The sequence below is a fragment of the Ptiloglossa arizonensis genome, chromosome 8 (genome assembly GCF_051014685.1).
Source record: "Ptiloglossa arizonensis isolate GNS036 chromosome 8, iyPtiAriz1_principal, whole genome shotgun sequence".
Classification (NCBI taxonomy): Eukaryota; Metazoa; Arthropoda; class Insecta; order Hymenoptera; family Colletidae; genus Ptiloglossa; species Ptiloglossa arizonensis.
The window spans coordinates 22,879,651-22,906,353 of NC_135055.1; the positions used below are offsets into that span (position 1 = coordinate 22,879,651).

The following is a 26,703-nucleotide window of genomic DNA, read 5'->3' on the forward strand; positions in this document are numbered from 1 at the left end:
TCAACTTGAAAACTTCACTGAATATTATATCGAGGAAAAAATGCGATTGCGTATGCGTTAAGGATGAAGGAGGCGACAGCATCTGGTGGGGGACTATATCTTGAGGTAGCGGTCCTCGGCAGGATTATCACTTGGTCTCTGACACGCAACCGTGAAGGATTGGTAAGTTGATATCCTTAAAATCTGTATTACTTCAAACACTACATTCTATCAAAAATTCTCCTTACGTATCTTTTGCAGTGCGCGCGTTGCTTTGTCGCTTTTTTTTCTTTTCAATTAGAGTGCATTGATTTCAAAATTGGACACTGTAAATAGCAAATTAAGGAAACAATAGACTCCTGATAAAAATGAGAATATTAGGAAAAGAAATTAGTCTACTTTGGCAAACGACAGTAGAAAATTAGATTTAAAACTGACGGATTTGATTTTTTTTTCAATCCTTGTCAGAATTATTATTTGCCCGGTTACTTGCAAGGATGTAAAATTTTTAACGAACACAAAGTGATAATAATTATATATTTTTGTTCAAGAGATCTACTTACTGTATACGTACACTTATTGCACTCAATAGTGGATTATCAAACATGAAGATGAATTGTACTTGCGTGATTCTGTTTCTGGCAGGTAAGCGATATCACTTTTGTTAACGCAAAACTAAGGTGTTATTAAAAAAATTCTGCTCAAAGGAATTCAAATTTAAATCTACGTAAAGAAATTTTAATTAATTCATTTCTAATTTGCGCCGGAGTACATATATCTTTAGTATCGGTAAAAACAGGAATATTCTGATAATTACAAGACGGCTGATGCATCAAAGAATTTTAAAACAGACGAGATCGTCAATCACACCATAATCTCTTCTTTAAGGAGATAATCCCATCAAACAGTGTATTACCTAAAGAAGACGCCGTGGTACTGTTCCATTCATTGTTGGTGTTCTTATTAACTAATATAAAAACTCGCCGAATGAAAGTCCAATTAATTTACATAAGTATTTCCTCTTTAATCGCAAACCCTAAATGAAGCAAATTAATTATCCCAGATTTCCTTTTTATCGATCAATTCTATCGAAGAAGACCCATATGTCGTACGAATCTGCAATGCAGCGCCTTAGATGGAAAATTCTGAAAGTTTATGAAAGTCTGATCGAGTTATGCATTACTTTGCGTATCATATAAATGCAGTAACTTTTTAATTACTTACTTAACATTCATTACAACGTGTGGGCGTTCTTTTTTGGCGTTAATAAATGCATTCTTTTGGTCTACGTAAATTGCACAAAAATGTGAGCGTGACTTGTGCATTCCAGTATGCGCGTTGTGGACTTTTGGAGAAACTTCATCGTGCGACCAGTGTGGAAGAGAATGTGCCGACATATGTGGTACTCGACAATTTCGAGCTTGCTGTTTCAACAATATGAAGAAGAGACAATACGATACCGGATTAAAATTGTGGATGAGGCCACCCCGGTATACAATACATTTGTACCCAGATTACGGTACGCAATAATTGTTTATCAAAGGCGGCGTAACGTATGTATTTATTAAATTGCACAAAATTCTTTTTACTTCTGCATCGATGGGCTTCGTTGAATATGACGGTATTATCAATGTATTTTATATATATATATATATATATATATATATATATATATATATATATAGTACTCAGGTATAATTTTTAATTTTACAATATGAATTACTCTAAAAGTATTTAACGCTCTATAATTTGCTTGCAATTATAATGTGTAACTGATTAAATATATAAAATACTTTTCTGCGTAACTTCATTAATTAATAAAACTATATTAATTGTGATGTTATTATTTATAGATTTATGTTTACAAATTCGTTAAAATAATAATTATACAATATTTATTTTCACAATGTTTCTTACTTATTCAATCTTTACATATAGTCAATATTATAAGAAATTTACTGTACATATATAGTAAGTTCGATTGTACTGTACTTAGGTGATCCAACGTTGTATACGTTTAATCACTTTTTTAAATAAAATTGACTGATTTGTTTCGTCAGAAGATGCATCCAATTTGTTTTGTAGTTTTTTACATTTATTCTTAATCATGTTCCATCGTAATTTATCCACACCTGGGTACGATTCACTGCTCAAAAGCAACTTCAGCTGTGCCTTATTCTTTACATTATTCAATGTTAACAATTTTTGTGAATCTTTTTTTTTAGTCAATTTCTTTAACTTTACCGTAACGTTTTTCTCTCGTTTTATGCTTATACCTTCGTCTTCTATATTTTGAAAATAAATTTCCTTATTATTATCCTGGGTACGCGTTATTTTATGTTCTTTTTCTTTAGTAACTACTGGCAAATTTGTACAACTATCTTTAGCGAATATCCCTTTTTTTGTAGTACTTATCAAATTGAAAGTATAAGGATCTATAATTTCTGCAAAATAAAAATATAATTGATTACAGCTCTCTACTATAAAACCTAATAATAAGCATTCAATTTTTATACCTCCTATATCGTTATTAAAAAGTCCATCCTCGTTTTTATTTTTAGTTGCAATACTAGGAACAATGCTTTCTTCCTGTGTATATAGTGATATATTTCCATGTTCTGTATTTTTGCCATAATCATTGTCTAATGCTAAGTCTTCGTCCGAATCGTATTCATGTGGAATAATTAATTTAAACATTGTAGTTCTCAATCCATAACTGCTAGGGATGCTGTACAAATACAAATTACTTAATTGTGAGGATTTTATCTAATAGATTCTCTTGTATTTATACGTGCCTTGGGGTAGGTTGTTGTATCCATGGCAATGCTAGCCATTCTTCTAAGTTGCTTGTCATTTCATAGTCTTTAGGAAGCCAGTTTAGTCCTGAGGTATTAAATAATGTTAAATATTGATATAAATCGTTATACCATGTACAAGATCTTTTAACTAGATGCCTTGTTAAAATCCTGCAGAAAAATATATTGCTAAATAAATGATTAATGAATTTTTATTAAATAATAAGAAAGTAACATACCATATCCTACTAACAACAGCATATGCAATGAGTGCAACAGACCAAGCATGTCCCATGGTTATTCTACTTTTAAGAAAATGTGCAGAGTGTTTTGATACTTCTTCCACGCGTATCAGGAGCTTTGCAAATCCTTGAGTTCTAACCAAAACATATTCTACCATCTGTTTGCTAGGTAACGTAACATATTTATCATCTACTTCGATGTAGCTTTTTAAATTTTCATATTCCTTTTCAAGGGATAAAGAGAGGTAATTGAGTAAGGCTCTATTTATTTTAGACATTGCTTTCACACCTTTGTCATTTCGAAATTTCCTTTTCATACGATAAATTAACCTACTTAAAATTGCTGCTTCCTTATGCAACAGTTCTTGAGAATTCAAATCCTTTATAGCTTTTTCGAGGACCATTCGAAATGTTGTTGCATCTGAAAATGATAACAAAGAAGCAAATATTCTATTACAATGCTATTCTATTAGATTTTAATTTTGTTTGTAAAAAATAGGTTAGAATATACTTCACCAAATTTTTTACGTTTAATGCAACACCTTGCATTTGGTGGACGTTCTAACTGCATATGGTTCCATAAAGCTTCCATGATGATTATTAAATTTTAGACGTATTCAATTTCAAACGTTAAATATTATGTATATACGTCAACCAAATCGAAACATAACCTTACTCTTTTTATGTGTATACACTTCAATTATAAAACAAAATCCACACCTCCGAAAGTTCATCAATACCCTTTTACAAGTTTTATTCTGTAATAATATCATACATTTTATTTGTTAAATCATGAATCAACGTAAATGTTTTTAAAATAAGAGTTTAAAATCAAGATTACTTTGTTATTTTTTGTTTGTTGTATGTACTAAAACCTAGATAATACAAAAATGTGCAAAATCACAATACCATTTTGCGTTTCATCTATTCAAGATAAACGATGAATATGCTTGCTATAAATTGTATTAAACTTATTCCTTTATGTACAAATTATGCAAAAAAAAAGAACGGGTCGTAGAGGAATAAATGAATATATTTATCGCTATTCATAATAACATCATACTTTTACTTGCATAGAAGCTATTCAGCGTAACCAAAAATATTGGTATAATATTTGTTTAATGTTTTGATATAAATTTATAGAACCATATACAATATGTGTTGAGCATATCTTTTATGTACGTAATCTATGTATGATATACCATCTACAGTAGCGCCATGATAATAATTATCGAAATAGGTAGGTGTTCTAGATATTGAATACTTCAGAATTTTCTTGATTCGGTAATTATAAGAAACGCATATATACATATCGCGAAGCTTCAACCCTTGCATATAGCTTCAAGAAGTGGTTAACTACATGCAGTCAAAGAGGTAAAAAACATGACGGTTAAAAAGGTGCCACTGTAGGTACTTACTAGATTCTACTATCACAATATGATATCATCCCAGGAGAGTCGATCGGTCTGATAGGGACAGGTCGACACAATATAGGAGAATTCGGTGGAGGGCCGAGAGGAACTAATTTATTTACTCCAAAGTATTTGAAACCACCTTGTATCATAGGACGATACATTAAATTTGTCCACGAAGTGTGACCCTACGGTGAATTTGCCGGCTGTGTAAATCTATAATATGGAACTTACATACATATTTCAACAAACGAGCGAGTATTAAAAGTCGGCTTACGGATTCTTACCTAACAGCCTTTATTCGTTTAATAGGAGGATAATATTCCTCGCAGGATTTTTGTCGTTCTGTATTTAACAAAGGCCAAATGCATGTTGTTGTCGTGCAACTGGATCTATTCACATGACCTCGTGGACAAAGATCACAAAGTTCTTTTTCCATTAGGATTAGCGAGACGTTCACTTGCAAATTTCAAATCTAGTATACGTTCAAAATTGTGCAAATGTGTCGAAAGTTACCAAGACGAGAAAGTCATTTTGAACGAATAATTCTTTTATAATCTGAAAAATTTGAACGTTGCAGATTAATATTGTTATCGTTTGTTTACTGCCTACAGATTTATGGAACATGCACGTGTATCCCATAAAAACATCTAGCAATAAAGATCGATGATAACGTTCCTATTATAATGCAATTTTATGTATTCGCAACAGTTGTTGATCTTTACTTGTACTTTTCATAATTAAAAATTAAATGGTGTAAATGTTTTTCGATCCATACTTTTTGGGGCACGATTTTCAAACATGTTTCGCCATCTATGGGTGGAGAATTCAAACTATTCCTCTATAAACTTGGACGATTTGCCGTAGATGACGCTACCATAGTTTATCCAATATTTTTTTGAGAAAAAAAAGTTTAGATCAGTGCTAATTTCTGAACCAAATTTAACTTATGACAATTAAAAATTTTCTCTCTATACATAGAGAAAAGTAAAATATACAAAATGTATATTTATAGTGCCAGCATTTTATGATTAAAGTATTTTCTGTAAGATGTATATCATTGTGAGATGGAAGTAAATTTAGTAGCAAATGGACCGATCTATTTTTAAATTTTATAATAATTCAGTCCCTCTGGCGAGAATACGCCCAAGTTTGTAGCAAAATAGTTATTATATTAAGTCGCTAGATGGCACCATTAGTTCCTGTATACCGACACTGCATCCAAATGAATGCAACACAAATTGGTGTCACCATCTAATAACGAAAATGGAAACTATTTTGCTACAAACTTGGGCGTTTTTCCGCTTGGAGCGCTAAATTAAGATTTAAAAATAGTTCGGTTCATTAGCCACTAGATGGCTACACAAATGACATTTTTCGTAAATAAATGATTGATTCAAAAATTAAATTATTATTTATTCAATATGTATCATTGCATTGTTAGAATGACTTTTGACACGTATCACTGTCTACGAGTATATGTATTTAATAAATAATGATATGTTATTGAATTAATAATAAAGCTTAAATAATAACAGCCAGTGTTTCAGCGATTCAATACCTGAAAGCCCATTTTCATAGGGACACAATCAAGGAGTTTTACGACAGAACATACCATTTATTTCGATTTTAAAAATAGTAAATATCCAGGTTGAGGCAGAATTATGACTAGGGGGTTGGGGGGCAATTAGGGACAGGAAACAGGTGATGAACAGCAAGGTGCACAAGGATAATACTTGATGGTACCCGTATAGAAAAGTCCGCCACTTGTGACACGTGTTCGAACGACAGGTCCATATTCGGGAGGTGCAGGCACTGGCTTAGGTAAGGGTGCGCAGGTAACACAGGGGTAACAGCAGCAGGGTGGGCACATAAAAGGACGTGGGGGACACGGTAATGGAGGAGGACTGCAGGTAGGCGGTGGACAAGTTTGTTGACAACATGGACTAGAATCAGGAGAACAAGGACTAGGACACGGGGGGCAATATAGTATAGGTTCCGGAGGACATGACGGGGGGCATGGTGGGCATTGTGGTTCTCTCGGAGGACAACAACCGCAACTGAAACGAACAGCCGCTCAATTAACTATTACATATACAATTTAAGACATCAAACATTATCACGAAAAAAAATTCAATGTTTCGTAAAACATAAATTTCTGTACTTAGGATCATCGTAAGTCTCAATATTAATTAAGAGATTGCACAGAAAACCGTTTGTAACAAAGTATGACCTTGAAAAAAGTTTTCTATTAACTAAAATTTTTTATGACCATGTTCGACGTTTCGTATACATAACAGGATCATCACACCTTTCGATTATTCTTTTTAGATCTTGCTTATCGTAAGGGCGATCGCATTTAACTATCACCGACATTTTTTATTACTGTAATTATGTAATTACTTGGAAATTTGATTAAAGTTTTCTGATGAAGAAGAAATTTAATATGAAAGACTGAAGTATGTGACTAAAACAATAGAATGATATTACGATAAACGATTAATTCTATGGTTGAATATAGATCAATTTAATCGACACACCACGACAACATTTTTGTAATTAATATATTTTATTTATATAATCGCTATATAAATTGACTAAGGAAGTCGGAGTTCGAGGAGTAATTATGGCCAATGCTGCTTTAAAATGCTCCTTGGTAATTATAACAGCATTTAAATCTTCTTCGAGTGCCTTCATGGCAGCTTCGTGACATATAGCCTGGATTTCAGCACCGGAATATCCTTCCGTAAGTTCGACTAGATCTTGAATATTCACGTCCTCGGTGATCGGCATGTTTTTTAATTTTATGTCGAAAATTTCTTCTCTAGTTTCGTAGTCGGGTAATGGCACATATATTATACGATCTAAGCGTCCAGGACGAAGGAGTGCCTATAAAAAGAAGAAAGGAAATCAAGCAATAAAAAAAATTTTATCGAATGTAATGATTTATTAGAATTTGACTGACTTTATCGATTTTATCGGGGCGATTAGTAGCTGCAACTAACGTAACACTTCCTAACGCGGTGACTCCATCGAGTTCTGTTAATAATTGCGCTAGAACTCGTTCTTGTACGTTACTTCCTCCACTGGAGGAGGAACCTCTTTCACTCCCCAGTGCATCGATTTCATCGATAAACACTATGGAGGGCGAAACTTGTCTGGCCTTCCGAAATACCTCTCTTACAGCTTTTTCGGATTCACCAACCCATTTCGAGAATAATTCCGGGCCCTGCAAATAATGTTACATTATGGATAATAGTCGCACCGAGAAATATATGTACATATATACATACATAGACACATCAACCTGTTACCTTTATATTCAGAAAGTTAACTTTGCTTTCGGTTGCAAGGGCTTTTGCAATCATCGTTTTAGAACAGCCGGGTGGTCCAAACATCAGAACACCCCTAGGTGGAGTAATACCCATTCTTTGAAAAGCTTCAGGATGACGCAGGGGCCATTCTACCGCTTGTTTCAATTTCAATTTTAAATCTTTTTGCCCCCCAATGTCCGACCATCGGACGTTGGGTACTTCTATTAAAACTTCTTTCATAGCTGATGGTTTCGTTACGGTTAAAGCACGATCGAAATCAAGAACTGTTATTTGCAACCAAGATTCCGAAACTATGTCTGCTTTTTGTTGACGTTTTACAGCATTTAGAAGTGCTTGCGAGCATAAACCGTACAAATCCGCGCCAACAAATCCATGAGTCACAAACGCGATGTTCGCTATATCTTCCATGGACAAAGTGTTTGGTATCTTTGATAACAGATTTTGAAGTATTTCACTTCGCATAGTTGGAGTAGGCACGTAAATTTCAAATTCTTTGTCTATTCTACCAGGTCTCCTAAGAGAATTGTCCACCGAGTCGAGTTTCGAAGTTGTAGCTAATATTACGACATTATCGTTTGTATTTTGTATATCGTCGAAAAGTGCTATGAGTTGAGCGAGAACCCTCCTTTCATGATCCGTAGTCGAAGTGCTCCTTTTAGGACATAAACTATCAATCTCCTCTATTAAAATAATACTTGGAGCATTGGCTTTGGCTTTCGTGAAAATGTCTTTTAATCTTGTTTCCGTTTCGCCAAGAGATTTACTGTAAATATCTGAACTGGAAACAGTAAAGGAATTGAAATCGTATTCAGCCATTAAGGCATTGGCAATGATTGATTTACCGACACCAGCGGTACCGTATAACAATATTCCTTTACTAATGTAAAATTCTCCTACACTTTTACATCTACCAAGACCAATATCGAGAACATCTTTAATGTCTTTTATTACATTAGTGTATCCACCGATATCTTGTACTCTATATTTATATTTTTTACGCGTTTCTTCCTTGTTTTCCTGTTCTTCGTTTAGAATAGTCCACTTTGTGTTGTAAAATGCTTTATAAAGCGTTGTATTAGGTAGTTGATTCGTTGTTAAATTTAATTGTTGAAATTCTTTGGATAAATCGATATCCGTACGTTCGTCTGATACAACTTGGATAATTTTATAAATTAATCGCTTCCCAAAAAAGGGCACGCTAAGTTTATCACCTATGGAAAATATTTTTTGCTCGCAATGATTTTTTAATATTATATTGAGTTCCGTAGTTATTTCTGGTAACGAATGTTTCCCAATACTGGAGATTATAAATTCCTTGGCAATATGAACAGGGCAGTTCAATTTTTGAATCTTGACCGGACCGTGAAGATTGTTCAATTCTATGGCTGCAAAAAACAAACCTTCTTATACGTATCGTTTGAAAGGTTTTAATATAAAATTTACCGTGTTTCGTCAATGAAACGCTTGTCAAAGACTTGTCTTTGTTCGGCCACACTGTTTTAACTACCGTGCCTCCTTTAGTAGCGACAATAACAGGATCTCCAATTGCGATCTCGCAGAGTTGTAGAGCCGATTGAGATACAAGTACCATGTTCTCTAGTGCTCTGTCGGAAATATTTTTTGGCTGTTCTATGCAAGAAATGTAGATGTGAAAATACGAATAAATAGTAACAAACATAATAGTTGGCATACCTTGGGATTTGTACATTTCTACCGTACTGTACAAAGTACCGTTGTAAATGAAATCGTGGTTCCATTTTTCCAGATTAGGAGGGCAATTAGCATCGTGCTCGGATACATCTTTTTGAGTTAAAGTACTTTGACATTTTTCGCATACCACCCATGGAGAAAGACTCTTCCTTCCACTTTCTTTCGATTTCGAAGTCATTCTAATGTAAACAATCAATCGATAGGATACAATTCGATGAATTATTTTGCGAAACTATTTTTGATCTACCATTTTACGAATACAAGTTTTTTGCACAGTTTCATACAAAATATCGAAACGAAACGATATTCTACTACAAAAACATAACCTACAAATTGCTCACGAGTGTTTCACATTAAATGCCATAGAAAAAGAAAAAGTATTCTTACCGAATACGTAAAAAAGTACACGAACGTTTCTCAGTTACAATTCTTATTGTCAGAGTATGTAAAAAAATATACGATTTGTTCTAATACCGCGCATCAAAACACATGCGTGGCAGGTAACATACTATGTATATGCGGCTAGGGTCTGATACAAAATGATGGACAACAAGTTCCTTGGGTATTCAAGAAAACAATAGTCGATGAACAAAAATATTACTATCAAACGACAGTTAGCGAATAAAAATCGATAAAAAAAATATTTTAAAAGTTATTTCCGAATAACTATTGATCGATCCAACGATCGAGTTCCACATGTGTAAAAAGTGGACACCGCGCAGTAGTTTGTAAAATCAATGATAATGATTTTTTGAAATTGAACTTTGCAACGCGATAATATTGAAACGATAACAAAAAAATTGTTACCGATTTAATCCTGTTACACACGATAGTATCCACGAGACAACCGAATACTCGAGTATTTACAATAACCCCGTTTACTCGAAAAAGTAAAGTAAAATTGTCCAGGTACGTTGTACCCGGGTGGACGATAAGGATACCCAAACCAACCTGATTTATTCTTTAAAATGGTCGAATCTCGTAACCGTACGATATACCTCTAACGGTAGCTTTACCGGAGTTTTGCCCGTCTATCGATCATGATACGACATTGAACTTTCGAGTACGGTAACGTTTTGGGTGTCGATCGAATTTGTTGCTCGGATTCGCGATCAGAAGTCATCCCCACCACCGCTGTTTGCGTCTCTTCGATTCTGGTCGGTGTCGTTTCCAAGAATACCTATGGAAACGAAACTCTGACCGATCGCAGCTTCGTCTCGTTGTATACCATTCGTTTTCCTCTTCGAGTTCGATCGGTTCCGATGAAAAATTCTGTACATTTTCGAACACTGTACGAGGCACTACCGTACCTGTTTACCGTACCGGCGTGATTTCCATTTCCCAGGTTTCGACTGCCGAGATACCCGACTACCTAGAAAATCTCGCGTCTCGATGGTAGTGATAACGAGCAAGAGACGCCCACGCGAACGTTTCGGTGGAATGAGAAACGTACGATGCGATTCGACGCATCGACGAGTCTTGCGGTCTGTCGAGACGATAAATCTAACGCCTTCGGCGTGAAAAATGTCAGGGACGAAAAAGGACGGAGAAGGAGGATTCGAATCGGGTAGCGGAATCGGTTGGGTGCTCGACTTGTCGTATATCGGTGAATAATTAGCCAATGGAAATCGATATCGTAGGATGGTTGATCCGGGAGACAGGTAACGTTATTAGGTGCTAGAATCGAGGGGAAAAGAAGGCCGAGGGGTACGGACGGGACGAAGGGAGAGGAGAATTGGACGGGCCTGGAATGTTGACGTTTGCATGGAGAGGAGATGAATCAGGTTCGGTGGAGCATAAAATCAGCATGATCGGTCGGCGCATCGGCGCATCGGCGCATCGGCGATCGCGGGGCAGGCAAGAGGCAAAAGACCCGATGGATGGACGGACGGGCCAGCCGTCACGAAGCGGGCCGACGTTCCCGTACCAAACGAGATTAATAGAGATCCGCCTGTCAGCCGGACGCCTCTCCGTCTGAGCGAGATCCAGCGGCTTCCAGACGGCCAGTCTTCTCGCAGATCGCAACCTGCGTGGGCAACAACCGATCGTGATCGATCGCACGGGTGCGTCTGTGCCTCTGGACTACCGCTTTTGCATGCGTCGAGTACGTGCCAGTCCAAGAGTATTGCGCGCTACCACGTATCATCATCTAGTCATCCGGGCATCACGTAGAGCAAATGCGAGTAACGACCGCTGTGACGAATTAGCACGACTTAGTACACGTTGCACCCGTTGACAGAGAGAGATATCGGCCAACTGAACGCCAACCCGTAATTTTTCACGGGCGGGCATCGTGCGTCTCGATTGTACATATAGTTCGTTCACCGTGACACACGGGTAAATCGCGTTCGTTACGACACGTACGCCTCTATTCGTACTCATGCGAATAAGAATCACGAGGGGTCGGTGGGCCGTATTCGGTGGCTTCACCCTAGTTTGCCTCGTCAATTTCCGACTAGGTAGGCACTCGTCGCTCTTTTTTCATTCCGACTCCGCCCACTCTGCCCCCCCATTTTTCCAAACCGCTTCGAGTTCTCAACGTAATCGTGCACTTTTCCTCGCGTTTTCGAACGACCGTACGCGTCTCTCTCGGGAATTTTCCAAAAGAAAAAAGGGGGAACAAAAAAAAAAAGGAAAAGAGGAAAAAAAGAAAAAAGAAAAGGAAAAAGAAAGCAACCCACGTACGAAATTGTGCCGTTTACACGCTGTGCTTGCTCCCATACCCCGCACGAGAGGATCGCGCGTCTCGAGGGAAAACGGTAATCCTCATTCACCGTCGCCGACCGGGCACGTTTCTGCGTTTCTGTTTCAGGCTACTGCGATAAGAATTCGGGCAACGGAGGTAGGGTGTGCAGGGACGATGGCCACCAACATGTGTGCTGCGCGAGACACGAAAGGATGATCGACGTCGGCTACGGTAAGCGTAAATTGGCAAATATTAAAGAAACGGGGATTGGATCGCGACGGTGGTGGTGGCGGTGGTGGTGGTCTTTTCGCGCGACCGAACGCGAAAAGAAATAATTTCGCTCCACGGGTTGCGTAATTTTAGATCGACCGACCGAATGTGAATCACGTTCCCTCGTTTCTCGTTTCGCCGCCCACGTTCATGAGTGGTAAAACGGCGCGCGCGCGCGGCCTTGCCGCCTAGATCCGATTCGTTAAATTAATATCGCGTGTTCAATCAATTGACGCCGATCGAGAGGATGCGGCATCCGGTGCAGGCCTCGGGTTCCTACGTACGAAAAGATCCAGCGACGTTGCGTCGTACGATGCACCCGTTGCCGGTTTTTTTTTTTTGCGGCCCACCAGAGAACCGAGGAGAACCGTCTCGGAATCCGTGCACCGATAGCCGCCGGATCGATCTCATTGGGGTTCGTTTCGTCGGCTCGTAGAGATCAATTAGCGCCGCGACGGCCGTACACGCGGGGCTCCTCGATTCGCAGAATGTACGTTCTCCCGCGAACGAACACTCGTTAACGTTTCGTCGAACCACCGTTCCGCGAAACGGCCGAAGGAACAACCGCCCTTCGAGTTGGAATCAATTGTCAATTAAGCGACTCGGTCGATCGCCGTGATCCGTTCGTGCTCCGATACCGTCCAGAAACATTCCGATACTTTCGATCTTCCGGAGAGATCGCGCGATTCGTTCCGTTTCGAGAGTCGAACGAAAACAGTTTCGAAAACGAAAGAAACGAAGAAACACCGACCGGCGGAAAATCCCGCGAGATGAACGACATCTTTTACCTTTTCCGTATCGATAACGCTTGAAATTGTTCGGGGACGGGTGAGCAATGCCCGCAAGTATTCGATCCCGCGTCACGATCGTCGTCGTTCGACCGCGAGTGCTTTCTCAAACTTGTTTGCAACTTGTTTATCGCACCGCGGTGTCCGAAATAATGGTTACAACGATCCCGGGATCGATCGATTCGAGGCGCACGGTTTACCGAAAATAAAACGTACGATTCTTTTCGGGAGGTTGGCTCCGCGATCGGTTACGTACCGACGAAACGTCACGGGGAAAAAAAACAATGATCGCGGAACGATAAACGATCGTTCGTGGATTCGTTCGATGGTCGTCTCGCGCGAGAGACGCGAGCCCGCGCGAAACCGCGCGAAACCGCGTGACTCAGCCCGCGTACACGGAATATTCGCGTTTCTAGTAGATCTCGCGATAATTCCATTTATAGGAAGAAACGCGGAAAGGTGCGAGGGTGTACGCGAAAGCCCCGGGTAACGTGAATCACCGTGGAATCCTCGCATTCCGCGTGTCCCACGCGTTCGCGCCAAAAATAGCACGGTTACACTATAGACGGTTCTACCCTCTTCTTATATCTTGTCAACGTTTGAACGCGGTACAACTCATAAATATCGTACGGCGTTCGCGCGAGCGTTACCAGCGGCGCCATCCGATTTACACAGGCGTCTAATTTTTCGCCGGGGCGGCGCGCGAATCAACAACAAATTTCATTAAACCGCGATGCAACCACGTTGCACGCCGCCGCGTCCACAACCGGCGTTCCTTCAACGTTCCTTTCGCATTTTTCCCCCCTTTTTTTTTCTCGCTTTCAGGTATATCGGGAGAGATCATCCAGATCGATGTCGGCCATTGTCACAAGTTGTGTCCGCGACACATTTTGGACGATCCCGGAGACGCGAGTCGACCCGTGGTACAGGTAAACAGATTTATTCGATACGCGTGGAATTCGCGAGTTCGAGTATCGATCGAACCCGAGTCTCCGTTTCCTTTGATTCTCGCGACGATAAATAAACGTTGCTACGTTCTCCAAGCGAACGGTGCAGCTTTCCTTTCAACGAAAAACGGTATTCGTTGAACTTGAAACCGAATCGACGGTGTCACGGGCGCGTATTTCTCGTTCGTTCGAACGAACGAATCAACGAAACGGTTTCGTCCCGAGAAAGATTTATCCCGAGAGTTATTCGAACAATGCCGAACTCCGTAATCCGTGACTCATCCCCGCACGATGCACCTGGTGCAAAAACTTCGTGGGTCGATCTTCTCCCGCCTTTGCGAATCGGGCGTACGGGACAAAAAAGCGCATCGTCGGCGCGAACTCCGTCGAACCGGTCGCGAGGCCCGGCCCAGCTCGGCCCAGCCCGGCCCAGCCCGGCCGACTCGGGCCCGGTCCGACTCGCCCCGCCGATTCCACGACCTGGAATCCACCGAGATTCGAAGGCGGTTTGTCTCACCGATTGTGTAAAAACTTTCCGCCGAAAAACGAGCTTTCTAAACGGAATCCGTGGAAAAATCGACCCACGATCCGCGATCATCGTGCACCGGGCACGATACTACCCGGCATCGCCGCGTCGAAGAATTCCTCGCGAGCAAAAAGAGACGACGGAGAAGCCGCGGGGACTCTGAATTCGCAAAATGAAAAAAAAAATGAAAAAAATGAAAAAAATGAAAAAAAAAAAGGAAAAGAAAAAGAAACGATACCGCGATATACGTTGCCGGGGCAGGTTACGTGTGCCAAGGGCTACGCGAAGGGCGAAAAAAGGCAGCAACGTCGTGTAGATTTATGACGCACGGGATCGACCAATCCGCCAGCTGGAATGCGGCCACGCAGGCATCGCGCGATCGTACGATCGTTCGCGACTTTTACGGCGAGTGCACCCCGCACACCGTATCGAGACGCGGCGTATCTTCGCCGATTATCACGCGTTACGTTTTAGGGCCTTTTCGGACCAGACGCTCTCACGGTGGCTGACTTTCCGGTACGTATTCTCCGCGTTCAGAAAATTCGAAACGAAAAATCGACGAACAAATTAGCGAAAAAGGGCCCCCCCTCTGTTTCGTGTCTGGGTCTAGATCCCCCGCGGAGAATATCTCGGAACGATCCGAGTATTCGCGTCCGTTTTGGAATTGTTCGCGAACAATTCGGGTACGGCCCTTCGCGCCCGATCTCTCCCTCTCCTCCGTCCCCGTGGAGAGAGAGAGCTATTTTCGTCACGTGATGCAACCCGATCGGTGGTTTACGATCTTGAAGCACCCACGCCGCGGGAGAGAAACAAGCTCCGAGAAGGAGAAACGTTTGCACGCGATATGCAGAACGGGAGGATATGTGTTTTGCGTCCTTGGAAGGTCGTATCGTGCCGGGTCACCGATCCGGCGCCGGCTTGGCCAGCTACTAAATCCCGAATCGTGTTCCTGGGACCGCGAGGACGGATGTGCCTGAGAACGGAATTTATCGGGAAATATTCTTAGCCAGAAGTATCCACCTCGCGGGACAAAGGGAGGGAGGCTGGCTCCAAGGGTTAAAGGGTCGCGAACAACCGACCGAGATAACGGTCGGTTGCTAATATTATATTTAATTACACGGACGCGTACTCGCGAGCAAGATATCGCGAAAACCGTCCCGTACCGAATAAACTGCCAATTCCCGCGAAAGCTCGCCATCTCGATTTTGGGTCCGTTCGGCGCGTCAAAACGAAAGAGGGCCATCGCCTTTCACCGAAACTTGGAACAAACTCCCGTGTCACGCTCGCATCGAGCACCGACGAACAACGATCGTTATTTACTCTGGACGCGTCCACGACGTGAACGTTACAATTTATTCCTTGTCGCAGAGATGTTTCCCGGAATCGCATTGTCGCCCAAAGGCCGCGAAACTGGAGAGGGCGTCGACGATCCGAGGTGTTCGCGTGATCGAGGTCATAGAAGCCTGCGAGTGCACGGCGGATTCATCCTGTAGACGAGAATCTTTGACGCATCTCGTCCATTCCGGTACTCCTCATCAAGCCGTGATGGACGTCGGAGTGTGTATGGGTCATTGTGCCAAAGGTATCCGATCTTGGTTTACCTCGTTACGTCGATGGTTACGTATCGACGAGATCGGTGTTCATTTTTGCATACGAACGTTTTTCCAGATCTCGGATGTAAACCGGTGAGGAACAGCACGGTCAGCATCAAGGGCCCGAACGGTACGTAGAGGATTCGCGAAGCGTTGAGCGAAATCGAGGCCGAAGAAGAACGAAACGAAAAGAAACGAAAAGAAAAGAGATTCTTAATAAATAAGTTACTCGTAGCTCGGCGGGAAGTAAGCCCAATAACGCGCCCGTACATCGGCGAATTGAACCAAGGACATACCTATTGAACGTTTACCGTAGTATTTGTTTGTGGATCGCGTGTCCTCGACGTTTGGCCCCAATTTCTTTCAATGCCCTGTAACGACCGGAAGCGGCTCGCCGGATGCGACGAACGCGTTCATTTTTTTTAGGGGACGAAGTCTATCAGGTGATCGAGAAGTGCGACTGCGCCGGAGCTTGCCACAAAATGGACAACATGGAGACCGTTTTGGACTTCAGCGAAGTCGAAATCAAGGACGGCACGAACACGACCGACGTCAGGCCGGTCGTTCGAGTGAGTTTCGTACTTTTTCTTTTTTTTCTTCATTCGCGAAACACGATGCTCGACGATTCACCGTTCGGTTTCCGTGCTCCAGCAAATCAACGTCGGACAGTGCGTCGGTACGTGTCCGGGGAACGAGAAGGAGATGTGCCTTCTGCGAAACAAAAAGGAGCCGTCGATATGCGTCGCTAGTCTCTACTCGCATCACACCTGCACTCCGGCGAAATTCGAGGTTCACGAGTACAGGTACTCGACACGTTCGATTACGATCGTACGCGTGCTCGACGACGATAAACGTTTACGCGCGGGACTGATGTTCCGATGTTGCAGGACTCGTCGAGGATCGAAGAGGGAGATCATTCAAATCACTCAGTGTGCCTGCGTCTAAATCGGGTAGAGGGAATCGAAGGACCGTACCCGATCCAACGGACCAGCGGAACATTACGATTTCAACTATTTTACGCGCCGCGTAATCGCAAAGTACCGTTTCAATGTTCCTACATGTACCATGTATTGCTATGATTAATAAACGTACGATGACTTTGTAGAAAAAGAAGAAGAAAAAAAAAAAAAGAAACACCAATGGCTACCCACGACTAGTCCACGTTCACCGTATCCGGTTCGTTTAATCGAGTTCTCCGCTAGCCGCGCGTTAAACCACCGTAAAGCTCCGCATCGAAGAAACGTATACGAGAAACAATTTCGGGAATCAGTCGCGCGGCTTCGTCGTTAATTTCTACGACGAATTTCGCACGCCGCGTACTCTGAACCAGTATTGGAACTCGGCGCGTTCGTGTTTCCTCGATCGTCTCAACACCGGGACCGAGACGATACGGCGAGCAACACGTTTCGCGAATTCGACGCGCAATTCTGCAAAAGACGCGCCAATTGGCACCGGCCAATTTCCCAGTTACACCCATTGGCTCCGGCTCGTTGTTCTCATTCCGCGTTTGCTCTGCCCGTACGAAATAAATGCAACAAAAAGAACGAGGTCGAAGTCGCGCTCGATCTCTCGAACGCGTGGGCGAAAATATTCGCTGACATCCTCCTCGCGATCCGTCATCGTCCGCGCGTAGGAAAACAACCGATTATTCGCGACATCTAAATATCGCCCGCTGGGCCACATATCTCGCCACTTACGAATCTACGGAATTTAGGAAGCGAGAGCTTTTTTTAATAGCCTCCCGCTATCGGTGTCATCGTCTCGTTTCTCGTTCGTTTCGTTCGCCTCCAAAAGGTATCGTATAATCGTTCGGCCGTGCTCGTTCTCCTCTGTTTCTTTTCGCCGGGATCGTTCGCTTTGTCTCGTTCCCTCTACTACGCGTTTCGTCGAAAGGATTTTCCATAGGTCGCACCAGCGACGAGAACTCCGTGACGAAAAGCTGGTTCGTCGAACTCTCGACGCTACGAAGTACGCCGGTCTCGCGTACGCGTGACTTCGCCCCGGCGCCGTTTATCGGCCGGTGTCACGTACGCGCGAGTTCTTCTGCGCGACGCGCGGCCTCTTATATCACCGTCCAGGGCAGTTCTCTCGGCTTTATTCGAGCTCGTGGACCGTTTCGAGTACTCGCCACGGGGTTCAAAACGCGGCCACGCGCCCCTTTTGTATCGATATCGATAAAGTATCGACTCGCGCGACGAGAATTCGTACAGCGAGTTTCGTTACCGTCGCGAGTAAAGACGCCAGTGTGTCCAGGAAGCTGCGAAACCGTTCCATCGTCGCGTATTTCCATATACGAGAGTTTCTCGACTAGCGCGCGAACCGCGTTCGAATATTCCGACGCGCGAAACGAAATTCAAAGATAGAACACAGAGGCCCGGCCGCTCGGTGCTTCTCGAACGACGAGGGAGTTTTTTTTGCTTTTTCGTTGTCTCGCGAGGGCGAGCGAAGAGAGATCTAGGCAGCGGTCGGGCGGAGTGGAGGACGCGAAATCGTCAACGCGCGACGATGTCGGGCCGCATCGTTGAATCGCATCGCGTCGCGTAGCGTCGCGTCGGTGTCCCGTGAGAGAAGCCGATGTCGCTGCGGGGAGCAACGCGGGGGAGGCAACTCCCGGCATAGCATAAAGGTGACTCCTCGCAGCCAAGACCTCCCATATGCTACTTAGCGTCCCGTTCGGTTCGGCAAACCTCCTGTCCGCCAGCAGAGGAGAAGGTGTCCGCTCCTTCCTCCACGGAACCGCAGTTTTCATCGCCCCGTCGTCGCGAGACGGAGTCGTTTCTCGACCGAGCTGGACCGGACCGATCGCGATCGACGTTCGATCGTCCTCGCGTGACGAGCGACGAGCCTATCGCCGATTACCAAAAATCGACCACCCGACCGCACGTGATCCCGTATCCGAGGAGCGAATTCACCACAGACGACGGTGATGACGAGAAACGTCGCACCGTTCCTCCTCCTGGCGTTAACGTTCCTGTCGAGCCGACTCGACGTGGACGCTCATCCCGCCGACATCGCCGAGGATCACGATGCCAACCGACAGGAAGACACTTGGTCCCTGGCCGATCTCGACCAAGGGAACGAGCACGACGCCCTAAGGGACGAGGCTCTAGAGAAGCTGCAACAGGTCCGCGCACTCCGTGATATTCAGTGAGACGCGAGACGTTTCTCGATCGAACGGACCAACGCGACTGTGAAACGGGAAACGGGAAACGCGGGCTCGCGCGGTTCGTCGATCGGAACGCAACCGTGTTAACCTACTCGATGAAATCGTTCCAGGTCCTCGGGATTCGGAGTCACGGCGAGAAAACGGGACGTCGCAAGGTGCCGCCGCAATTTATGATGGAACTGTACAACAACGTCGCCGACCCCAGCGGTGTCACGCGGGGCAGAAATCCGTACAACGCCAAGGTTGTGCGCAGCTTCATCGAAAGAGGTAAACGCGCCTCGATATCGCACCACCGCTTACGATCTCGTAACGTCGATGATCGTTCCCGATTTAAGTTGCACCATTTTCCGTCCAGACACCTCCATGTCGCGGTTCTATTTCTTCAACATCACGGGACTGGAAGTGAACGAGTCCGTTCTCGAGGCCGAGCTTCATCTGTACCGCAAGAGAACCGCCTTGAAAACCATGCACCCGTCCACCGTTGCCTCTCCCTATTATTTGGTGAGTACGCGCGGCCGACCGAATCCTCCTTCTTCTCGGTACCCCGTGGGATCGTTCCCTAACAAAGACCCGTGTCTCTTTAGATACGGGTGTACCAAGTCCTGGACGAGAGAAGCTTGGACGTCCCGGATCTTCACAGGCTCCTGAACGTCAGATACGTCGGAGCGCACGCATCCGGTTGGCAGGTAAGGTTCGCGCGCAGGACTGAGTTCGAGGACTACCGGATATCCCCAGCTGTATCGACTATTTTCTCGTCAGATATTCAACGTGAAGCAAGCCGTTCTCGCCTGGTTGAACGGTGAACCGAACCTCGGCCTCCTGGTGACGGCCTCCACTCTGTTCGAGGATCAGGTGACCGTGGAGTTCTCGCGGCGAAACGAGTACCATCACAGCAAGCAACCGATCCTGGTGCTGTTCGACGACGACGGGAAGGGCCATCGGGGCAACAAGAAGATCGTTCCCCGTTACTACGCGTACGGGAACGACAACGAGATCGAGGAGGAGGTGTCCTACGACGAGGACGACGAGAAGATCGATCTGAAGAACGAGTACAACGAGAACAGACGCGACAGACGACACGGTCAACCGGAGGAGGCTCGATGGGAAACCGGGAACGCGCCCGAGTACTTCCAAAGACAGAAGAAGACGCGCAAGGGCGACGCGACGACGGAGCTGGCCAGAGGCGGCCCGGAACTACCGGAGACCTCCGGACGTCGTCGCAGGGAAGCCTTATCCTCGAGGAATACGTCGAACGACGCGAACCTCAGGAAGAACGACTTCGTCACGTCGACGGACATTTACGGAGGAGTGCTGCAACGGTTCGTGATCGGAGAGGGTGCTCATCCGCGAAGAATTCGCCGCGAGAAACGATCCACCAAGAGTCACGCGTCGGTCCAACAGAACGTCACCGAGTGCTCGAGGCACGAGCTCTACGTAGACTTTAAAGAGATCGGGCTCTCGTCCTCCATCATCGCGCCTCTCGGTTATTCCGCTTACCACTGCAAAGGGATCTGCGAGACACCGTTGAGCCAGGACCAACAGCCGACGAATCACGCGACCATCCAAGGGATCGTTCACAAAATGGGCCTGGTAAAGGGTGTCGAGAGACCCTGTTGCGTCCCCACGAAACTCCTCGGCACCACGATCCTCTTCTTCGACGACAACGAGAACGTCGTTCTGAAGGTCTACCAGGACATGATCGCGGACCGTTGCGGGTGTCGTTAAGGATCACCTCGTTCAGGATCGAGTCACCTGTTCCGTCTTCGCGCGGACGAAGAGGCGACAGACGCGTCCTCTCCTTCACGCGGGCTTTCGCCGGAGAGCGGTCCGGGGGAGCCATGCTACGCGGAAGACATCGACGGAAAGAGAGAATGAGCGAACCGTATGCACGTGAGAAGAGGAACACGGGAAGAGAGTGAATGCACGCATGACGTAAAGATGATTTCGTTACGCCGTTAGCTACGAGAGTCATTCCCAGAAGAGATTCGCCTCGTGATCGCCGTTCAATCAATCGTCCCCGACTTTTGTACATAAGAACATTCCTAAATTCGCGTCAACGATCGTACGTATCAACGATCCAGCACGCGTCCGTATCGTATCTTGTATTCGTCGTTAAATTATTACTATAATCCCACACACGCCCACACACACACGCACACACACACACACACACACACACACGCGCGTACAACATACACAAGCACGTAGGGAGTTAGTCGAATTGAGAACTGTATATAAACGGTGTATCTGATACGTTAGAGTTATTTATATTTTAATTACGATTGAATAAAACGAATATTTAAGCGTATACGACGTCACCGATTTCTTTCGTTTCGCCCTCTCCGTCCGAATGTTTCTCCGCGTCTATCCACGCGGATTCCATGTGCCGTTTCGCGGGAAATTATTTCTCTCGATAAGGCCCCACGGTGTGGGGGGAAGGGGGGGGAGGGGGTTTCGTGGTTGGCCGAATAAACGAAGCCAGGTGAACGAAACCGAGACGAAGCGCGGGGCGGGCGGATCTCGTCGACGGGGAGGATTTCTCGTGCGGCGAGATCGAGGCGTAAATTTTACGAGCGAGCCAATAAAATAAGCGTGACGGTAACGGTGCCCGGAGACGATGACTTTGGCGCCGCTGGATGCAGAAAGGCAGTCGCGGAATGTCACTGCTACCGGTGTTAAATACCGCCTCTTTTACCTCGTTTTTTTTCCCACCGTCGACGATCTACGAGTAAATAAACGAAGCTCGGATCGGAACCGAGAGAGCCGGCCCATAAACAGTGTCCGCGCTAATGGTGCGCGTCCCGCAGCTCCAAATTTCGCTCCGCAGCGAAACACCCTCGCGCCTTTTTCCTTTCGTCTTCGTTTTTTCGTCGTTTCGTGACCCGGTCGCGATTCTCCTTTTACACCAACACCGGAATACTCGGATCGGGAACGTAAACAGATCGGTTTAACGTACCCCGGAATCCTCCACTTGGATTTAGACGAGATTTGACCTATCGGCGAGCACATCCCATGGTCGTTGAGACAACGAGCGCGAAGAATCGAGGGACGTTACGGCCGCTCGGACGGTGTCTCTCGATTGTCCAACGACCGCGCGACTTCCTGTTTTCTCGTTAGCCCCCTTTCGAATCGTTCCACGCGCATAAATCACCACCTACACCTCCCACGGAGCGGGCCAATTTGTCCAAGGGATAATTTAAGGTATTCGATCCTCGTTCTTTCCATCCGTTTTCGATTTCCGTTTCCCATAACGAGCAAAGGAACGGTGATCGATTCACGGGGGCGAGTCACTAGCCCCCGAAGGACGCGAAATACTAACTAAACGCGAACTTTGATGAATCAACGACGTTCTCGATTCGCGAAAGGGTATCGGCGTTGATCGATCGCAAAAGCCGCGGTATCGAAATCCTTCGTTCGCGTGGAGTGCTTCGGTGGCAAAGATTTTTCCAGTAAACGACGAGTTTTCCATTTCTGGTCGGTGACGACGGAAAAGGGATAGAGGCGGAGAAAAGAGGCGGAGAGAGACGCGAACGAAAATACGCGGACGGTAAATAAGGCGATCCGCGATGAAAGGGAGCAACCGTCGCGCTTTCGATACGGGGATTTGCATATTTGCGAGCGAGCCGATCGTTCGCGTGCCATCGTACTGCATTCCGCGCGCGTGCATCTCCAGTTATATTTAATCCGCGGTGGGTGTATTTTCGAATCCGCCCGGCTAAAAATAGACGGAACGCGTTCCATTGCATTCCACCGCTGTATTTAGATCCCTTGGTATCGTAATACGCGTTGTACGACCCGTGACAGCTTCTTACGAGCTCACCAACGTATTCTCTCGTTTACATAATTATCGTGCGCGACGGGGCGGATTCTTCGTTGGATTCTCGCGGGGGCAAGAACCACCTCGATCCACCGACTTCGAAGCCCGAAACGTCCAACGCTTTTCATCCACGATGGCCGACAACTTTCGCTCGACGGTGTCTCTCTCTCTCTCTCTCTCTCTCTCTCTCTTTCTCTTTCTCGTAGCTTTTCCAACTCGATCTCGTTCGCGTACGCTTCGTCCCTCGCTGTCCTTACACCCCCGTTGTACTTCAGTGTCCCCTTTCGTTGTCGAAACGTTCAAGTCCCGCGAAAACAAAACGCGCGAACGAGCGAGAGAGGAACGACGAACGAACGGAGAAGGAACAGGGAGGAAACGATCGAAACGCGCCACGCGTACCTCGCTGTTGAAAGGGTTAAGGATATCGAATCCGTTGGAAGGATATCGGCTCGAAGGTGGCCGGCTAGACCGACACGGAGCGAAGAGAGAACGGTGACGAGACGAACGGGGCAAAACTGAACCGCGTAAAAAGAAAAGAGACGGACCTATAGGTCTCGAAGCTCCCGGTAAGTGAGAAACCCCGAGCCGTGAACTGTACGAGCCTGGACAATGACGTAGTGTTCCGTCATCCGGCGCGCTACCTCTCCAGCAGCCTCTCCGCTACTGCCACTTGGCCATTATAGAGAGACAGAACATTTCACCGGCTCCCAACTATACATATAATGGCAGACCTTTGAACAGTGCGCGCCTCGTGGCTCGTGTAGATACGTCGGAAAGTTTCTTCTCCCTTTCTCTTGTTTCACCTTTTTCGTCGCGGCTCCCTTTGCGCTCGTCACTTCTCTCTCTATCTCTGTTTCTGTTCCGCAGCAGATATCGTTCTCGTCTGCGCGACGCATAGACGGTATCGACAGTCGAGTCGATACCGGCGATCTAACGGCCTTGTCGATCGTTTCCGACGCGAAACGTTCGCGTAAACAAACAGGCCGACGACGCGAAAACAACGCGACCACCCCGCGCGTGAACGAACAAGGAACATCGTGCAACGATCGAAGGGATGCACATTTCATGGAAATCAGTGCCAACGGGACAGAGACGGTGACTGCGGTTAGGTGAAGAACGATCGAGAATGGTACGCGTTCGAACGTCCGCGAAGGACGCGAACAAGTGAACGCGTCCTACCCTCGACGATAAACATGAGAGCGTCGACATTAATTTGCCGGACACTGGTCTTCCGATCGATGTTGGCTGCTTCTTTCGCGCACCTGGAACATCGACAAGTAAGTGAACAATACGTCGTACATCGTTTATTCGTTCGGTACGAAAGGAACGAAAACTGTATCCGCGAGCTTCCGGTGACTCTCGGAGTGTGCGCGTTGTCTTTCGAGGGTTCGAGTCGTTAAAGTACACCGCGATCGACGATAGTGCTACAACCGCTGAACAGGAAATTCGGTTCGCGCGGGGCTCGGCTGCTACGCCATTGAATGGGAAACGATCTCGCAACGCGCGCTTCCCAGAAGTAGAAACGCTCTCGGATCGACGAGCGTGTCCCATTCCGCTCCGTTCCATTCCAACGTGTCCCTTTTCCCTGCTCCATCTCCCGTATCTCATCCACGAACCAAACACGGACCTCTTTTGATGTTGCGCCGACCGCTACCGCGAACGTTCAAACGACCGCCGCTACCTCCGGTCTCTGGTCTCTCTCCCCTCTCTCCCCTCCATCGGTCGATCGACCGATTCGCCAACTCCTCTTTCTCTTTGACGAATAATTAACCGGTTCGTGCCTCTGTTCGGTAGCCGGTCGACAACGAAACCGGCCGAAACTCGGAAGAAATCGCGGCCAAACGACCCTGGACGATCCCGAGAACCTCTCCTACCTCGTGGACGACCATTTCGTTCAAACGAAACGACGGGGAGAAAGCGGAAGCGTTTCCGACTAGACACTCGAAACACCGGAAACGACGACGTTGCAAGAACCGATCGACCTGCCCCAGAGGAAGCCTCGCGGCAAAATTCTTCCCAACGCGTCCCAACGACACGAAAGACGATCGAGACGTCGTAAACGCGGTCTTGGATGCGATCCCGGAGGCGAGGGATCGCGCGCAGGTGATTATCCGATTACTTTGACGCGGGAACGGATAACCGAACTCGATCGTTAACCAGGACAAATATTTGTTTGTTTGTTTCCTCGGTACGCAGCACTTGTACAACGAGACCAAGGGGAAATATTACGAAGACGACGAAGAGAAGGACAGGGGTAGGTTTGTCCCCACCGTCGACGATCTCTCCGCGTCCGAGCTGATCGATTCTTACGACGAGCGTGTACTTCCGGACGAGATCGAAATCGAGGACGCGAGTACCTCCATCTGGGTGGGCCCTCGATCGAAGAAGCAAGAAATCGACAGAAACAACGATTACGCGGACGTGGCACCCTCCTCGATCGTTTACACGGCCATCGAGGACCGCGTGATCCCCCACGAAGGATTGGGCGTTTTGTTGGGCAAACTGTTCCAAAGTCTGCGGAACGCCTCTCTGGCGAACGGTCGGGATATTCTGAAGGAGCTGAGTTTCGTGAACGCGACGAACCAAGACCCCTGCCAGAAGTGGTTGAACAGCAGGGACAAGCTCGAGGAGGTGTTCTTAGGTAGGTAGGGGTCTCTCTACCTATTGTCGCGTCCGCCTTCTTCCACGAACTGGACGATTCCGTTGCAGGTGGCCTGGCATCGTTGCCCGCCTGTTCGTGCCAATACCCGACCAACATCTTTTACGACGACAAGATTTGGGACGAGAGGCAAGGGCGGCATTTCAGGTGGCGCGACGTAAGCGGCGATTCGCAAAGGCTCGACGTTTACAAGCCGGGTGCCGTTTATTGCGTGCGCTCGTTGCTGACGCAAGGAAGCGGAACACCGGCCGCTCAGCATTGCTGTTACGATCGCAGGAGGAAACTCGTGACGCGCGGTTCCGGCGCCGGGACCCCGAATTTCGTCAGTCCGGAGATATCGGCCATATTGCACCAAAGGATCGACGTGCTACCGTGGAGACTGTGCAAGGGAGATTTTTCCAGGTTCTTGGACACCGAATATCGATCGTTCGATTAATCGGGCAACCGTTCGTGTTAATATTAACAAACAGTGAATTTTCGGGAGATTGCTTTACCGTTATAATTTCGGACAATTCGCGCGTTCTAGTTGTATCGCGATTCCTATTTAGTACCTTTTTTTTCTTCTTTTCATCGAAGTAAATTTACGATAATCTGTGCCAACTGGAACGAATTCCTTTTATCCCTATAGGTACAACAGAGCGAGGCCGCCAAACAACGATAACGGCTGCGAGGTGAATCCCGACGACGAGGAATACCAGCGCCAGATCGACCATACCAAGTACTATTAGCTCCTGTGTTTCTTTTCTAATCGTTGTTCGCGATATGGGGTATCCGTAGAT

General features: G+C 45.8%; 7 protein-coding genes across 12 annotated transcripts; 4 read left to right on the plus strand and 3 right to left on the minus strand.

Moving 5' to 3' along the window:
* The first annotated feature begins 41 nt into the window (after positions 1 to 41).
* On the plus strand, positions 42 to 1,595 carry LOC143150036 (uncharacterized). Its single transcript, XM_076318028.1, has 3 exons — positions 42 to 162; positions 531 to 624; positions 1,310 to 1,595. Exons 1-3 carry the CDS (start codon positions 64 to 66, stop codon positions 1,507 to 1,509), a joined length of 393 nt encoding a protein of 130 aa, XP_076174143.1. The 5' UTR covers positions 42 to 63; the 3' UTR covers positions 1,510 to 1,595.
* Positions 1,596 to 1,813: 218 nt separating this feature from the next.
* LOC143150123 (uncharacterized) lies at positions 1,814 to 4,842 on the minus strand. 4 transcript variants are annotated; one of them, XM_076318171.1, is made up of 7 exons: positions 4,716 to 4,842; positions 4,435 to 4,644; positions 3,559 to 3,774; positions 3,014 to 3,437; positions 2,775 to 2,945; positions 2,496 to 2,707; positions 1,814 to 2,423 (listed from the first exon to the last, which is right to left on the minus strand). In XM_076318171.1, exons 3-7 carry the CDS (start codon positions 3,563 to 3,565, stop codon positions 1,972 to 1,974), a joined length of 1,266 nt encoding a protein of 421 aa, XP_076174286.1. In that variant the 5' UTR covers positions 3,566 to 3,774; positions 4,435 to 4,644; positions 4,716 to 4,842; the 3' UTR covers positions 1,814 to 1,971. The 4 variants fall into 4 exon arrangements, with proteins under 4 accessions (XP_076174286.1, XP_076174282.1, XP_076174283.1 ...); XM_076318167.1 differs by having other exon boundaries at positions 3,533 to 3,774; XM_076318168.1 differs by lacking the exons at positions 4,435 to 4,644; positions 4,716 to 4,842 and adding an exon at positions 3,858 to 3,979 and having other exon boundaries at positions 3,533 to 3,774.
* A 1,273-nt stretch (positions 4,843 to 6,115) lies between these two features.
* On the minus strand, positions 6,116 to 6,804 carry LOC143150696 (uncharacterized). The gene is made up of 2 exons (XM_076319143.1): positions 6,740 to 6,804; positions 6,116 to 6,488 (listed from the first exon to the last, which is right to left on the minus strand). The coding sequence occupies exons 1-2, from the start codon at positions 6,802 to 6,804 to the stop codon at positions 6,116 to 6,118; spliced, it is 438 nt and encodes a 145-aa protein (XP_076175258.1).
* A 182-nt stretch (positions 6,805 to 6,986) lies between these two features.
* On the minus strand, positions 6,987 to 9,996 carry LOC143150000 (ATPase family gene 2 protein homolog A). Of its 3 annotated transcripts, XM_076317973.1 has the most exons (6): positions 9,861 to 9,996; positions 9,456 to 9,652; positions 9,207 to 9,392; positions 7,743 to 9,148; positions 7,394 to 7,657; positions 6,987 to 7,317 (listed from the first exon to the last, which is right to left on the minus strand). In XM_076317973.1, the coding sequence occupies exons 2-6, from the start codon at positions 9,649 to 9,651 to the stop codon at positions 6,988 to 6,990; spliced, it is 2,382 nt and encodes a 793-aa protein (XP_076174088.1). In that variant the 5' UTR covers position 9,652; positions 9,861 to 9,996; the 3' UTR covers position 6,987. The 3 variants fall into 3 exon arrangements, with proteins under 3 accessions (XP_076174088.1, XP_076174087.1, XP_076174089.1); XM_076317972.1 differs by having other exon boundaries at positions 9,207 to 9,652; XM_076317974.1 differs by lacking the exon at positions 9,861 to 9,996 and having other exon boundaries at positions 9,207 to 9,387; positions 9,456 to 9,591.
* A 1,478-nt stretch (positions 9,997 to 11,474) lies between these two features.
* LOC143149979 (uncharacterized) lies at positions 11,475 to 17,393 on the plus strand. Its single transcript, XM_076317905.1, has 8 exons — positions 11,475 to 11,932; positions 12,286 to 12,390; positions 14,043 to 14,146; positions 16,059 to 16,272; positions 16,359 to 16,412; positions 16,709 to 16,851; positions 16,934 to 17,085; positions 17,170 to 17,393. The coding sequence occupies exons 1-8, from the start codon at positions 11,854 to 11,856 to the stop codon at positions 17,225 to 17,227; spliced, it is 909 nt and encodes a 302-aa protein (XP_076174020.1). The 5' UTR covers positions 11,475 to 11,853; the 3' UTR covers positions 17,228 to 17,393.
* Positions 17,394 to 19,090: 1,697 nt separating this feature from the next.
* Positions 19,091 to 21,735, plus strand: LOC143150153 (bone morphogenetic protein 2). Its single transcript, XM_076318207.1, has 5 exons — positions 19,091 to 19,406; positions 19,559 to 19,715; positions 19,804 to 19,949; positions 20,033 to 20,134; positions 20,208 to 21,735. Exons 1-5 carry the CDS (start codon positions 19,209 to 19,211, stop codon positions 21,171 to 21,173), a joined length of 1,569 nt encoding a protein of 522 aa, XP_076174322.1. The 5' UTR covers positions 19,091 to 19,208; the 3' UTR covers positions 21,174 to 21,735.
* Positions 21,736 to 24,458: 2,723 nt separating this feature from the next.
* LOC143150697 (uncharacterized) lies at positions 24,459 to 26,652 on the plus strand. Its single transcript, XM_076319144.1, has 6 exons — positions 24,459 to 24,542; positions 24,590 to 24,781; positions 25,060 to 25,368; positions 25,462 to 25,906; positions 25,975 to 26,326; positions 26,553 to 26,652. Exons 1-6 carry the CDS (start codon positions 24,459 to 24,461, stop codon positions 26,650 to 26,652), a joined length of 1,482 nt encoding a protein of 493 aa, XP_076175259.1.
* Positions 26,653 to 26,703: the final 51 nt, after the last annotated feature.